At 43.1% G+C, this 15851-nt stretch overlaps 2 protein-coding genes across 6 annotated transcripts; both read left to right on the top strand.

Moving 5' to 3' along the window:
- The first annotated feature begins 240 nt into the window (after positions 1-240).
- On the top strand, positions 241-7179 carry LOC114792128 (interleukin-13 receptor subunit alpha-2-like). Of its 5 annotated transcripts, none has more exons than XM_028983016.1 (10): positions 241-422; positions 981-1094; positions 2756-2922; positions 3232-3385; positions 3813-3930; positions 4447-4631; positions 5213-5355; positions 5604-5748; positions 6018-6126; positions 6226-7179. In XM_028983016.1, exons 2-10 carry the CDS (start codon positions 1016-1018, stop codon positions 6275-6277), a joined length of 1152 nt encoding a protein of 383 aa, XP_028838849.1. In that variant the 5' UTR covers positions 241-422; positions 981-1015; the 3' UTR covers positions 6278-7179. The 5 variants fall into 5 exon arrangements, with proteins under 5 accessions (XP_028838849.1, XP_028838846.1, XP_028838845.1 ...); XM_028983013.1 differs by having other exon boundaries at positions 247-422; positions 984-1094; positions 5988-6126; XM_028983012.1 differs by having other exon boundaries at positions 247-422; positions 5988-6126.
- Positions 7180-7577: 398 nt separating this feature from the next.
- Positions 7578-11735, top strand: LOC114792157 (monocarboxylate transporter 8-like). The gene is made up of 6 exons (XM_028983058.1): positions 7578-7923; positions 8889-9033; positions 9206-9668; positions 9932-10078; positions 10385-10613; positions 11521-11735. The coding sequence occupies exons 1-6, from the start codon at positions 7578-7580 to the stop codon at positions 11733-11735; spliced, it is 1545 nt and encodes a 514-aa protein (XP_028838891.1).
- Positions 11736-15851: the final 4116 nt, after the last annotated feature.

The raw sequence follows: 15851 nt of genomic DNA, 5'->3' as shown, positions 1-15851 counted from the left end.
GTGTGCCCAGAATGCCTTTGGGGGATTAGGATTTCTTTGGAAATTTGTGGTTGATTCTCCCTCCAGCTATCTGTGGAGAAAGTTTCCACTGCAGCCAAGTCAGGATCCTCCCTGTCTCATTATTCTTCATGCACAAGCTGATCCATTTAAAAACCTGTTCACTTACTGTAACTGTCAACTATTCAACCATCTATCAGATAACAGTGTAATTTGATTAGACATATTCCTGACAAAACATATTCTTTGTTAAAAAAAAAAACATATCAGCTGGCTTTCAAACCATACAGCAGCATTCTGGCTTTGTACAGTAGGGGGAGCCCAAACCATCATAAGGATCTGTCCTGTTGGAGAACTCAGCAATATCACCAGAATCTTAGGGACCATCAGCTCAAGGAGAGAAACGCCAGCAGCTCACATCCAGGGTAAGAACTAGTTCTCTTCTTCAAACATTATTTCAATTTTAAGTACAGTTACACCCCCCATGTCTTATACAAATACATATTGGCATTATTATTATGTACAAAAATGATCATTCATTTTACCTTTGAATTGTTTTGTACCATCTATTACTAAATAGTTCAGCATGTCAGAGTTAATCAGCAACAGAGTACCTGGACATTTATGCAGTTGTGCTTAATCTATGTATTTTCAGAATTTGATCTTACTTCTAGAATGAATTTTTACTGGTTTTATTGCGGTAATGTCTTCAATAAATCAGACTGATCCCCCTGGAGACACTCAGGGTTAAGTATCTTGCTCAGGGACACAATGGTAGTAGCTTAGTGGGTAACACACTCGGTCACTGTGGTGGTAGAAGCCTAGTGGGTAACACACTCGCCTATGAATCAGGAGACCCAGGTTCAAATCCCACTTACTACCATTGTGTCCCTGAGCAAGACACTTAATGTGTGTTTGACGTGTGATTTATGGAGTATCATTGAATTCTTGATCTCTCATACTAAAGCCCTGGGTTACTTTAGCAGGAAGGCTTAGTGGTCTGGCTTAGGAGGGTGACATGTTGGCTTTCATATTCATCCTGGCTACAAGCCATAACATGAAGACAACTATTGGCACTTTTGTTCCTGTAGAAGAAGGTAAAGCCGCCTCCCAAACACACACACACACACACACACACACACACACACACACACACACACACACACACACACACACACACACACATCACCTTCAAGATGGGGATTCCCCTTAAGTGTAAATGCAAAATGATTTATCTTTAGTAACCACACACAGCCATGCAGTATTAAAGACGTCAACAAAGCGGATGATGGTGAAAGTAAAACGATTATAATAATACAGCAGTGACAGTATCATAAATTTAAAAGTGACTACAATTACAGGTTTTTTGGATTGCTTAAGCACGATTAGGGCCCGTTTTTTTAAAAACAGTACCTCAGCCTGGAGACGGAGATCATCCACTGCCATGCCAAAGAAACTCTTCCAAACTCTTCCCCTCCTTTGTGTTCTTGTCAGGTTGAACCCAGTCTCATCTACGTAAATGAACTCATGCTGGATCTCCTCTCCATCCATTCGTAAAACTACCTGAAGAACAGTGTCAGGCAAAATTGTGTAGTTCAGTGTAGATGTAGTTGTACATATTACAGTGGAGTAAAATATTATGAGACAGTATGCAAGATCACTCTGCTAAAGTGAACACATAGCCCTGCATAACCATTCCACAACCATTACACCCTTTCGGAATTGTGCTCAAAAGGCACTTGATAAATTTGCTTCATTTGAATATGTTTTTTTTAGGATGCGTGCCAGTGTTGATATCGAGACCTCATGGATATCGTTGAAACTGGCATGGTTATTGACAATGTTAGCTTGGAGCTGTTTGAGTGTTATAGCATTGTTGGGCAAAACCACATTTTACACTACCTATTTTCCAGCTGAAATGTTTTTATCACACTTGCCACTCTGTATCGGCTTAGTCCAGTCCAGCCTCCCTCAGCATCAGGCCGTGGTTGACAACGGGGTCAGCCAGTGTTGAGCGGATCTCATTTGTCAGATTCGGTCCTCTTTGAGCACCTTCTTGTCTTCGTCTTCCTCTTCTTCTGCCTCCAGCATGGACTCCATCTCTTCCTCTGTTGATTCCTCCTCGTTGACTTACTCTTTCTCTGACATTGTGCTTGAAGACCGACAAACTCACCCGCTGCTTATTATAGGGCTTAAACGCCTGATTGGTGAGTCTAAAATTAAGCAAGCAAGCAAGACTGTGTTGAACCGATTGGTTGGACGGTGCGGTAATTTGCTTTGGTATCGCAAGGAAGTGACTTCCTGATAGATTTTTGTGTGTAATTAGTGTTTTGCAAACCACTGTGTGTAGAGTTTTGCAATGTGCTTATAGTTGTGCAAATATGGGCTGATCTTTTGCTTCTTGAGTGTAAGGTTCTGCTAATAGTGTACTACTTTTAATTTTAGTGTGTAAGCAATCCAAGAAAACTGTATTAAGCAATTATAAAACTGCACAGGAAAGGAATGCAAAATAGAGGGTGGCGGCAACAGCGTGGCCATGTTATAATAAATATGTAGCGTACAAATATGTAGGTTTGTCATTTGAAAACTAGATATTCCAGGGAGGTCAGGACACAGCCCACCGGGGCTCCAATGCTGAAGGGCCCCAAACTTTTTTGAAAGGGTAGAATATTCAAGATACACTTTTATGGTGGAAGCTGATGCCTGGGTGTGGACAGAGGCCTAAGGGCTTTTGAGTGTTTCTAAAATCTCAGTCCGGCTCTTTCTTTTCCAGTGAACCCTCCTGAGAACATTACTGTGTCAGATCTGGGTTTGTTGGGACATCTGGAAATCCACTGGAATCGGCCAGCTAGTCTGAGGAACATAACTGACTGCACAGTGCGCTACCAAGTGGAGGTCTTCAGCGCCTACGAGAACAGATGGAAGGTGTGATTGTCATTCATCACATGTGAGACACTGTGAGATAAGCTCGTATTTCTGTTTACATGGTTTGTGGTGACACAGGTATGGTCTTACTCAGTCCTTACTCAGAAAGATTGTGTCATGCAAGCAATTCTGAAATTGAAATCGGCATATAGGCTTGTACAATAGGCTTATACATAGACTTTCTGAAGGATCCTTCTCCTCTTCTCTAAGGTTGTAATGATTCTCTAGAATCATGTCCCTTGATGTCAGAGGTTAAAGGGACACACATTTCTTTTTGAATGAGGGCTCTGAAGCCAACTCTTTTGACAGGGCATCCGCACCAGCCAGACATCTGTGCGGGATCAATTTGATCTGGAGCAGGCTGTGCAGCTGAAGTTGAAGACCATAGTGAAGGGAAAGTGCACCAACGGAACTGAGCTGCATAGCAGCACGGTGCATCTGGAGCAGTCTCCTCAGCACACAGGTACGGTACAGACCAGAGCCGGACAAAGTAAACATAGCCATCTGTGTTCAACCCTGTCCATTGGTTACCAGATTTATACCTGTGCATGAGGATCCAATGACAATGGCACATTGTCTGCTCTTGTTCATTTATCTATTAAAATATGCTTTCTGAAGATTATGCCTGACTGTAATATAGATATCTAAGATGATTGAAGGTGTTGTTGAGAAATCTTCCCATGACATCTTCCCTTGGCAACTTTTCCAAGCCACAAGATTCTCCTGAATTCTGTGGCAAGGTTACTAATGGATTCTTTTCATATTCACCCTCATGAAAGAAAAACTTCACAATGGGCTCTGATGTTAATTTGACTCTGAATTTACATTGAATTGAACTGAGGTCATCATAGAGGATACCTGATTTCTTTGCCTTTTTCTGATTTGCACAGGACATGCTAGCACCAGGGTAAGAGATTTTGACTGTGTTTTCCATCAGAAGGAATATATGGAGTGCACTTGGAGAGCAAAGGAGGAACCTCAACATTCTCAGCGAAATCTTTTCTACTGGTGAGCTGCAGGCAAGGTCCATGCACTGGACACTGTCAATGACTCTACACCTCCAAGATATGTTTCTTCTAGGCTTGGGGGGGCATCAAGAAAATACACAAATTATAACTTGGCACTTGAAGTGCTTTAAGGAAAGCATTGTATTTTGCACCAGTGATTAACAATAACCTAAACAACAACCATTGCAACATTAAAAAGACTTAATGCTACATTAGAGCACATCATTCATGGGCACAATTTTTGCATCATATTTTTTTTTCACTTCATGAATACATTTTAACAGTTGTGGCCTAGCGCGGGGGGCGCGCGTCCGCTAAGGTACTGTCCCCATACACTGCTCCCCGGGTGTCTTTCATAGCTGCCCGCTGCTGGGTGCTGTGCTGTGTCACATGTGACCATTAATCACTTTTCTTCAGTTCTATAGTTCTGTACGGTTTGCTTTCAGGCACTTTTGAACATAAATTGTTTTTAATTTGTCAGATTTTTTAAGCTAGAACCATGCCTTTCTACTTGTAGGCACAGGGATTTGGAGAAACCAATGGAGTGTCCAAAGTATCTGGAGTCTCATGGTGTTAGGGATGGATGCTGGTTCCCCAAAGAGGCACTGCTGGAATATACAGAGTTCAACATTTGTATTAATGGAACGTCACCCATGGGACCACTGAGACCAGCATTTTACTCCCTGCAACTTCAAAACCATGGTAATGGCCTTGCCTGAACCTGACTCTGAATACCAACACACAAGGGCAGATATACACAGATGTGACACTCCAGCATCCTAAAAAATGCCATGGTTTCTTGGCTCTATTGCTTTACCACAACTGGTGGTACTTTTTTTTGGTAATTAATTACAAGCTTTTATTTACAAAAATAAAAAAATAAACAAAAAGCAATTGTCGATTTTTGTTCGTGTTCTCCTTGTTTTACACTGCAGGTTATATAGAGCTGTACTCAGCCCTAAAAAGTTACACCTGACCCAGCCCAGTCGACTAAACTTTTAGGCTGTGTGGTCCATTTAAATAAATAGAGCACACAGGACTATACAGAGTCTTGATTAATCTGTTGGGTGCCTTATTGTGATTTTATAAGTATAATTTTGTAACCTTAGCGCAGAAACAATTCTGCGCCCCTTCTACTGTCTCTGGCATTGACCCCATGTTGGGAACCACTGCTTTAACCAATGATGTGAAGTGGTTAAACTTGATGAAAAACCTCTCTAAGGAAACACTTTTCCTTTCGGCTGTTTGGAGTTATATCTGTTCTTTGTCTTTAATTTCTACAGTCAAACCTGGTGTGGTGGAAAATGTCAGCCTGGAACTTGGCCCAGAAAAGGTCTTTCGCCTTGAGTGGTCCCCACCCACAGGGCAGATACCTTGTCACTGTCTGGAGTATCAGGTGGAGGCCCAGGAGTCAAATGTCTGGCTGGTATGACACAATCTTTTAATGTTGATTCAATATTCTGACATGATTACAATGATCACTCTGACGTTGGAGGTTTAACTTACGACTTGCTTGGCTAAGTCTCCCATTGAGTGTAGGAGTGTAGTGCAGCAATGTCAATGAGAACCATTACTGAGAAAAAAAAAAGAAGAACAAAAAAAGATTAGTCAGTCAATGCACACCTTCAGACCCAGGGCGACATATAAAACAAGCTCCATGATGTTATTTTCCAGGTTTCAAACATTACTGAGGAAACAACCTTCACTCCTCAAATTACAAGCAATGGGAGGAGCTGCTTTCGGATTAGGTCCAGAATGCACAAGTACTGTGCTGACAGAGGAGTCTGGAGTGAATGGAGCCCCCAGACATGTCTGCCAGGTACTACATGTTACTTTCCCACAGCTTCACCAGGACATGGACAGCCAGAGAGTCAGCTTCCCCTAGACAAGACTGGCACCGAATGGCTGGACCATAACCAGCCAGGCAACATAACGCAATCTAGATAAACACTGTCCCCATCGTTTAGTCTGGTGACACAAACATTCAAGCATCTTATAATCAAAATTGTGCAAATAGATAATTTTCTTTTTCACACCTTTCTCTTCCATAATTAATAGGCCACGGAGCCTTTCCCCCTGTGCTTTCAGGGACAGAAACTGGGGCTTCCTTCTGGAACATTATTCTGATCTGCACCATTGTAGCTTCTACAGTGACAATCTTCTCTCTCCTTGTGTATCTGTGCATGTCGAAGCAAATGTGAGTGAACAACAAACCCAAAAGCTTGCTCCTTATATTAGTTTATATATTTTTAATCTGTGTCATTCAAAATATATGTACATATTTTTTCTTTTTCAGATTGAAGGGAAACAACAAGAATTCTTCTCGGTGTTCTTTGCTAGCAGAATAAACCTCTTCTGACCTGAAGGGACCTAATATTAGGTCCCTTTCACTATATGTTTGTCAATAGCAGACTTTCTGAAACTTGCACTACCTACTGTCTACTTTGACTTACTGCCACAATGGAATACCCACATTTTAGTGGCTTCATTAATGTGTATGGCTCCTTTTTTGGACCATTGTTCTCAACAAGCTTTTGTGTGTATTTGTTCTGTACACTCTATGTTGTGACTATGATGAATGTAAAAATTTATCTATCAGGCTTCAGTTTAACAGCCCATGTCACTGACTTTCATATGTTCCAAAAGGTCCTCTAGGCAGTGTTTGATGGAACACAGCATAAAAGTTTCTCAGTATTGTGCCACAGTTCTAGCCATTTTTATTTATTTTTTTTGTTTTGTTTTTGCACTGATTATGTTTTTGTTGTATTTTATTAATAATTATAAAAATTACAGTTAATACAGGAGCTCACTTACCTGTAGCAGATTTGTAACTGCATTCATTTGTGCAAGAAAATGTTATCACGGTTGATGCAGTGTGCTGTTTGTACTGCTGACTAATAAGAGTTGACAACGTGCCTGAGCCACGATGGTTAAATTATAGTCATTTAGGGGAAGTGGCTCATTGCTGAGAACTTGGCGCATGAGAACGAGATGTTCTTTCAGACGTTAAAAGGTCTGAATGGATATCATCAAGACACAGGAAGAATGTGTTTGGAACAGTCAAGTTCAAGCAGAGGGAGTGGGATTGTGGAGTTTGCATTCTGGCGACCGGAGCACCATGGAGCATGTCTCATGAACAAACACTGAGTACCTCTGAATTGCCATGTAACCACATTACACCTCTGTTGAATTCATATGCCATGTAAAAATAGATTTCTGCTCATAAATATATGCTTGTTCATTTTCCCATGTTGTGCAGTATGGTGTCATTTTGTATTAAAGTGCCTCAATTTTAGCTCAATATAATAACATGGATGCCATCTTGTGGGCAAAAAAATCAGCTGGACTAACAACAATTGCCACATTAAGTGTGAGACTTTTTTTAAATCACCAACTAATTTCTTCCAATTTGTGGAGGATCATGTTTTAGGATTCTCAAAAGGTATCAGTTGTATGATTTCAGTACATCTAAATCAGTGTTTATAGGTTGCCTTTAGTTAATAAATAACCTGACCATGAGGTTTAGATTTTGCCAACTAAACCCGAGTTCAACAGACAAATGCCAAGAGTGAAGTGGAAATACGATCTGATGGATTACAGCATGTTTTCCTGAGACTGTCCTCTCAGATAAATGGGATCTACCAAAAAATGGATGACCGTGAGACCCATTTAGAAGGTGATTCTTTCAAGCATTCGTTTGGAAACTCTGGCAAAAAGGAGAATGGCGAAATCTGCAGAGACGACAGATTGCCTGCATTTGTAAGTTCTGGAGAAATTCTGGACTTGAGCCAGGCCCAGACCCACCAGAACTCCAACAGTGTCCATGTAGCTGATCTGGATTTTCCTGAGGGCGGCTTTGGTTGGCTGGTTGTGTTGACTGCTACTTGGTGCTATGGATCCATCTTTGGTATCCAGAATTCGTTCAGCATTTTGCACGTGATGCTGTTGAAGCTATACGAAGACGCCAGCGATATCTCCTCTCAGTTTGCTGTTGGTATGTTTTCATGTTTTTAAATATAGCCCAATCATGCTCAAAAGCAGAGACTTGCTGGAAACTGGCATTAAGTTAATGGTTACCCAAGGTGGAACAAAGTAAGGTGAGGCAATAAAAAGTGACAAGGCTGACGCAATCCCAGTCATGGAAGTGATCAAAATGATAGCTACACTATGTGAAAATGGAAGCCTTAACTTTTACTGACTTTTAAACTCAAGGTCCACATTATGCAATGTGTAAAATGCACGATTGTAATCATCCTCCCCCTAAGCCACAAAGGCGTATTTTGTTTTCTGTTGCATACAATAGACAAAAGGTTTCTTTTATGACTGGCTTTTGCAATGTCCTCCATGGCATGTAGATTCCAGTCTTGGTCTTATAAAGATGCTTAACGGCACGTATTGAAAGTGTAACCCAATCTTCACTTCCATCATTTGTTTTAGGCAGCAAACATCCATTTTAAAACCATGAATACCTGCTGTCTCCAGTCATGCATCTTTATAGTTTTCTAGTTGTATTGGTTGAAACAATATATATTTTAACAAAGACTATCAAAATTACCCTGTTATATTATATATAATATATGTAATATGAACCTGTTTATGTTATTCCATACATTTGTCTGAGCCTGTGGTAGGTTATGTTTGATTAATTCTTATATATATTGATTCTTTATAAATGTAAAATAAAATAGTTAATCAAACAAATTAATCTCTTAACCTCTGTGATTATTTTTAAAAATTAACAGTGCACACGTGTCCCTCATGTCACATTGTTTTTTGTGTCTAACAATTAATTATTGGCAAAAGGTGTTTTTGATTTGTTTTAATTTAGATTTTTTTTAAATCAATTGACAGCCCTAATTTTAATAAACTGTCCAGAATAAATTAATGTGTGCTTTGCTGGTAGGTGCGATATTCTTATTAAAAAACTGTACTAACCCCCTCACCCACTTATCTTCTCAGCCTGGATTGGAGCTCTGGCCATGGGCATGATCTTCTTCTGCGCCCCGTTGGTTAGTATCTGTACGGATTTTGTTGGCTGTCGGGCAACAGCGGTTGGAGGGGCAGCGGTAGCTTTCATTGGACTTCTAACCAGCTCGTTTGCAAAGTAAGTATTGTTTTTACAAGACAGTTCAAGTTTTATTTTTTTCAGGACGTTCTTTCAGTAAATAGGGGGACCTATTTACTGTAACTACTGATTGTAAGTTACTCTGGATAAGGGTGTAAAGGTAAATATAATGCAATGTAAAATATGTACATTTTGCATCTCCCCACCTCAGTTCTCTAGGCCTTCACTACCTCACCTTCGGCCTTCTCTTTGGCTGTGGCTCCTCCTTTGCCTTCCAGCCCTCACTGGTGATCCTGGGCCACTACTTCCACCAGCGGCTTAGCCTGGCCAATGGCCTGGTTACAGCCGGCAGCAGCTTGTTTTCCATGGGGATGCCTGCTCTGCTGGAGGAGGTGCTGGCACCGCTGGGACTGGACAGAACCTTTCAGATCCTCAGCATCCCCCTGCTTGTCCAGACCGTTCTGGCAGGATTCACCTTTGTGCCACGTGTCTCCTCCGTTCGCCATGGCAATGGGCCGCACGCGACTCCATCATCAGAGAGTCGCTGCCACAGAGGCCTGTCGGAACTGAAAAAACACTTTAACCTGGGAGTGTTCCATCTGCCTACTTACCGGATTTGGGCCTTTGCAGTAGCAGCTGCCATGCTGGGATACTTTGTGCCTTATGTGCATCTTGTAAGTGTTGAAAAAAATTATATTTAGTGTCGTACTGTATTATATTTTTCACTTAAATCTATACGTAAGGCATTCATGAACAATATTTTAGTCTTCATTAAAGACCTTTGAAGCATAGGCTCCATGTACATGGATGTTTTGTAGTTAATTATAGCTATTTGTTATGACTCTCTCTTCCACGTAAGTAAAAAAAGTTCTGAGTTCTGTCTTGTGTTCCAATGAAATGGGCGTTTTTTTTTTCTTTCCTTTGTGGCTACTGTCAGATGGCATTTGTGCAAGAGCAGTTTGCAGGCTCTGCTGAAAGAGAATGGGTGCTGCTTCTGTCTCTGGGGGCAAGCTCTGGCATCAGACGCCTCATTGTTGGCAGAGCTGGTGACCTGGTGCCAGGCATCTGTAAAGTCTACCTCCAGGTATGGCATTTCCGGAGCTGCATTATAAAAGGAACAGCCCGTGAGAGCATGCATCGCTTCACGATGGGAATATGCTCTGAGAGTAATTTCATAAACCTTCACTTGCTCAGAGTTTTCAGCCTTTGGCCAGAGCCATTCCCTCATTTGCGTGTTGTTCTTTTATATGATATCATGTTGCCCTGTAAATGGCTGTATTCCAGATGTGCATGAAACTAAAGTGTAACCTTCTGTGGAAAAAAAACAAGATACAGATGTTGGCAGCACAGAGGTGTTCGTGGGAGAACAACTGCTTCTGTCTCTCTTCAGGCCGCTGCATTCCTGTTGCTGGGCCTGGCCACCGCCTTGATGCCCCTGTGTGGCGCGTTCGAGGGGCTTCTGGCTGTCTGCCTCCTCCTGGGCCTGTGTGACGGCTGCTTCATCACCCTCATGGCCCCCATCGCGTTTGAACTGTTTGGCCCCCGTCGGGCGTCGCAGGCCATCGGCTATCTGCTGGGGCTGATGGCACTTCCCATGACGGCAGGACCGCCTCTCGCAGGTCAGGGGCCGCTAGTCATCACCACAATGACGAGCTGACAAGCTTCTAGTTAAAAACTCTGCGTGAGAACGGAACACTAAATAAACAAGTGGGAGGGTCCTACACTTAAAGTAACTCTTCTTCTGACAGGAGAGGCGGTCTTGATCACATAGATATATTTAGGGACTTCAGTAAAAATGTGTCTGTGAATTCGTAATGAATTCGTCTTCTCCTCTGTGTCGACTAAATCCGGGTAGAAAATCTGTTACTCGACACTTTCATGGTTTTCAGGGGTATTTTTGTCAAACAGACGCTGTACAGGAACACGTTCTCCGAACACAAGGCAGCAGCAAGCATCATCACCAGATGCAAACAATGATGAGAGGCCTGCCAATGACAATATTTCATCGAACCTCAACTGCTACGTTGTAATTTAATAAATATTCAGCTGTCAACCACAGCCATCAATTTTAAGTTGCCATAACATCTGGTGACAGCCATGATTATAGAGATCAGGTGTGGTGTGCATGGTGTGAATGGACAATTACACTATGTGTGTGTGTCTCTTGTCAATCACAAAGTGGAACTGGAGCAAAACATCATCCACAACATCCAGATTAAAGTCATATTTAGGAGGGTCCTTATAAGCCTTAGAACCTAAGGGCAACAAATAATGGCTTACTCTGCTCTCCATGTATACTGAGGGCTAAGTGTTTGATCTTCATCCAGTTTTTAGAGCACGAGTTCTCAGTCCCGATATGGATAATGATTTCTGGGATAGTGCTGACCTGTAGGACACACTGTGCAGAAGAGCCTGGGATCAGAGTTTGGCAATATTTCATCGCTTTCTTGTGCATAGCTCTCATTCCTCATGGAACACCTCAGTGTTTTTCACAATCAGGTTCTCATGTTACTCTCATTCTTGTAGGTCTGCTCCATGACTCCTTTGGGAATTATCACCTGTCTTTTCACCTGGCTGGTATTCCTCCAATGGTTGGGGGCATCGTACTCTTGTTCGTCCCAAGCGTCCACCGCCGTCTTCGGTCAGGCTCTGGAGTTCTAGAAGCCCATTCTGAGGATGGCCTCCCACATCCCAAGGGTGCTGCCGGTCAAATTCTGCCAATACAGGACACACGGCTATGATAGGCCCAGTCATATAAGAATGTCAGATGTGAACTTCTGTGTTCTGACCTGCCAAAGAGGATTCAGAAGATGTGTTGACAGCACACACTCTGACCCACCAGTCACCAGATCCACTGTCGCTTTTGGATGATCTTTTTGTGGAGGTGTTGTCACCCCTTGTCACTCTGCTCCCCGTGTATACTGTTGGCCGAGTGTTTGATCTCTGTCCAGATTTTCCTGAGCTTAGACAAAACGGAAAAGGGGAAGTGCAAGTGAGTCTGGTAACGAGCAGAGAACAACGCCGCGCCAAGATCAACAAGTCTGTCCTCATGTGTACCTGCTGCTGCCCCCTGGTGGACGCGACAGGAAGTGAACAGCGCGGAGGAACGAAGCCATTAAATCTGCTCGGTGCGCGTCAAATCACGTCTGTGAGACGCGATGTTCCGCGTCTGATCGACGTGAAATATAAAACAGAAAATAATTACGCTTTTTTTTTATTGTGGTGAGATGGTTAAATAAATAAAAAAAAAATGAACCCATTAATTTGAAATAGTATATCTAAAAACTAGCAAATTAAAGTGAAGAGCTGGGAAAGCGTTCTGCAACGGTCGTCAGGGAGATCAGGTTTTTATTATCACGCACAGGAGAAAAAACACACACATTATAGAGTGAGAACGTCGTGTCTGGTAAGAGAAACGCTGCTCCCGCTTACTGTATTATGTAGTTGCGTTAAGTGATATGCCAGTTTAGTTCAGTTTAATAGTGACATATCAAACTACACACGATGTTCTTCCAGCACATTTTAAAATTTCATTGAATAAAATAAGTAGGCTACCGTGTGATGACGTCACAGCAGATGGCTGACAGTTAGATTGTTCTCACTGCCAAGATTCCCAGTTTGTTTTAATAAAAATCGTGTAAATAGTCGGACAATTCAGAATTCGGTTTCCAAGTGTCAGCCCATCTTGTCAGTGCATCTTCATGCTTTCGTTTGCTGTTAGAACATTCCTCACTTCTGCACATTTCCAGAAAACTGCTCACCCAGAAGTAAATCAAGACGACTGTGACTTGGTTCTATCAGGGATGGACAGCAGTGGGGACCAGAATGAGACGCTGATTAAGTGGTTCCAGTCCGATGTGTTCATTATATTTGTGGTGGTCCTGGTCCTCGTCATTCTGACCGTAGGAGCCACCTGCTGGGTTGTCCGGCGCCTGCGAAATCGTCACCAGCTCTCCGAGTAAGTTGTCATCCAAAGATCAAGAAAAGATGTTACGTAGCAGGAGGCTGAGGAAGTTTTGGAATGATCTGAGTGGGTCCTCCCATGATATGTTATATTGAACCTTCAGGGTGCCGGTTGAGATCGAGATCAGGCTGCCTACAGTGGCCGCCATGTTGGGAGGGCACCCCGAGGCCCCAGTGAAGATCCGCACATGCCAGCAACATGCCACCAAGCTGGTGGAGATGCTGGTCAACCACATATGTCCTGCTGAGTCTGACCCTGCAGAGAACCCAACTGAAGCCACCCAACCTGAGACTCGTTCTGTCCAAACCAAGAGCAAGGCAGCCGTGTCGGACAACACCGAGGAGCGCTGGCACGAGGCAGTGGAGGTGCATGATCATGCAAATGCTGCTCTCCAAGCTGTGGTGCACAATTAAGCGACCATTGCAGTCACTTCATATAACCTATGCATGAAATTGTTTAGCTATAGTACAAAAATAAAGATTTGTTTTATTCTGAGCAACGACGTGGAGACACAACACAACTTTTCAGCGGGTACAGACAGCATCTTATGTAAAACTTTACATGGCAATCTTATCTTAATGTAAATCTTATCTTTGCACTGTAAAATTGGACATATTCAGATGTAATTAATAACTATCACTGTCTTCTAATGAGAACCACAGTTAGAGAACATAGTCTCTCAAGGTGGTCAATGAGTTAACAGTGGGTTGCATTTAGGTTTTTTAAGGTTTCCAAAATTCCATATAAACATGCTGTTTGTGCATAATAAAATAATCAGACATATCAGCATGAAACGAATAGTATGCAAAATGTACATGATTTGAGATTAGATATGGAAATCCTTTATTAGACCCATTTGCAGGAAAATACTGTAACAATGGCACACAGCAATGGTGGGCTTCCAACAGCAAGACATTTTATTGTCATGATCCGAGGACATGACAATAAGACAGGTTTTCCTGATGTTCCGATTTCTTCCATGTACCTTCCTGTTGGTTATAAATGTTCCTGTGTGTTTCAAGTCAATGTGTGGGCATTGTCTGTGTCACCTGGTCTCGTGTCTCGTGTTCCGTGTCTCTGTCTCACATCCCGTGTCTCATGTCCTGTGCCCCATGTTTCGTGTCCCGTGTCTTTTGCGCCGTGTCCTGTGTCTCGTGCCCCGTGTCTTGTGTCTCGTGCCCTGTGTCTCATGTCCTGTCTCGAATCCCTGTCTGTTTCTATGGAATCGTGTGCTTGTGTCCCTTCTGCCTGTTACATTGAGGGGCAGTGGTGGCCCTGTAATCAGAAGGTTGCCGGTTCGAATCCCGATCCGCCAAGGTGCCACTGAGGTGCCATTGAGCAAAGCACCGTCCCCACACACTGCTCCCCGGGCGCCTGTCATGGCTGCCCACTACTCACTCAGGGTGATGGGTTAAATGCAGAGGACAAATTTCACTGTGTGCACCGTGTGCTGTGCTGCTGTGTATCACAAGTGTCAATCACTTCACATTTATTTCTACTGAAGGACTTTTGAAATAGAGAAAAACGCTTATTCTTCTTATTCTTCCGCTCGAGTTCAGGTTTAATCTTCTGTCATATTTTTTTCTTTTGCCTGCTTAGATTAAATGAAATCAAGTTACATTAAGCTACGTCACTTTAACATCAAGAAATACACATTTTAACATAGTTCAAATGTCACACCAAACCTACTGCAAGTGGAAAAGAACAACTGCGTCTTCTAACCTTTAGAATAATTCCACGCGTTTTAGACAAGTTTGACATGTCACTGGGAAGATTTTAGCACGTCTCCCCACTCAGGTGACACGAGTCCCCCGCGCATGTCCGGTGGGGACACCGGCGATCCTGCGCGTCCCCGTCCCCGCCATGCAGTCCCTGGTCTCCCCCGTGACAAAAGCCATCTTCATCGCCCTGTTCCTCTTCGCCATCCTCCTCATCCTCTACGTGATCCTGTGGTACATCTGCAGGGACGCCGACGCCGATCACGCGTGACGTCGGGGGGAAAGACTTCGTGCGACTGGAGGTAAAGAATAATGCAAATGTCGCACTTTATTCTGTCACTCTAGTAATAAATAGAAATGCTTATTGCCTGTCACTGCAGATTGTTATTTAATTGTTAAACGGAATAATTTGGGGATAGAACGTTTTTATCTGCAAGCAACACACGGTATCGTGCATTTATCGAACTGAGCACATACAGATAATCGACATATAAGCGGAAACCCCGCGGTCCCGACAGTGGACCTGTCTAGCAGGGACAGACACATCACTTCATTCAGCTCCACTGATCCGAGACGTGGCAGGATGAAGAGGAAAATATACACAGGGGGGTCATGGGAACCCACCAGATGCCACCGGTTGAATGTTGGCTTCATCGGCTGCGGTGTTCCTTTTCAGATGCGTGATGGGAGGAACACCGTGGTCCAGACAGTCACCAGACAAGGGCGCTTAGAAGGGGACCAAAAAAACTGGTACAGCGGTCTTCCCGGGAAGATGGGGACGGTGTGACTTTGAACGGAAACCTGAGATCCGAGGCACGGCCTGTGCAGAGTGGCGAACCCACAGAGGATGAAGATGAGGAGCACGACAGGCTTTGCCGTGGACGCTTCCTTCCACCTGCAGAGCTCAATACTTGCACTGAAAATGTCTTTTGACACTTTTTAAAAATGGCTCCTTCGTCACCTGGGGATGGCCTCCAAATATCTCACGCTTAAACTGTTATTGCAGGTAATAATAAAAGAATACGTGTATCGATGTTGTCCGCGATGTTGTCTTGTACTTGAGAAGTTCCCTTCCGTTTATTTCTGACCTTTTTTGAACCTAAAGCTGCTACAGCAGTTGCTGTAACCTGCTTAAAAGTAAAAAGTGTAGTGATTGTCACATGTGATACACAGCA

This window comes from Denticeps clupeoides, chromosome 6 (genome assembly GCF_900700375.1).
Source record: "Denticeps clupeoides chromosome 6, fDenClu1.1, whole genome shotgun sequence".
Lineage (NCBI taxonomy): Eukaryota > Metazoa > Chordata > Actinopteri > Clupeiformes > Denticipitidae > Denticeps > Denticeps clupeoides.
The sequence above is the reverse complement of the archived record's forward strand: the minus strand, read 5'-3'. Positions and strand labels throughout refer to the sequence as shown.

Excerpts from the sequence above, each read along its gene's own strand:
- LOC114792128 (XM_028983013.1), top strand. The coding sequence starts at position 1,016 with ATGTTGGCTTTCATATTCATCCTGGCTACAAGCCATAACATGAAGACA. Across the intron at positions 5,356-5,603 it reads AGGAGTCAAATGTCTGGCTG|GTTTCAAACATTACTGAGGA; the intron begins GTATGACACAAT and ends GTTATTTTCCAG. Across the intron at positions 5,749-5,987 it reads CCCCCAGACATGTCTGCCAG|GCCACGGAGCCTTTCCCCCT; the intron begins GTACTACATGTT and ends CATAATTAATAG.
- LOC114792157 (XM_028983058.1), top strand. The coding sequence starts at position 7,578 with ATGGATGACCGTGAGACCCATTTAGAAGGTGATTCTTTCAAGCATTCG. Across the intron at positions 9,034-9,205 it reads CTAACCAGCTCGTTTGCAAA|TTCTCTAGGCCTTCACTACC; the intron begins GTAAGTATTGTT and ends TCCCCACCTCAG. Across the intron at positions 10,614-11,520 it reads GGCAGGACCGCCTCTCGCAG|GTCTGCTCCATGACTCCTTT; the intron begins GTCAGGGGCCGC and ends TCATTCTTGTAG.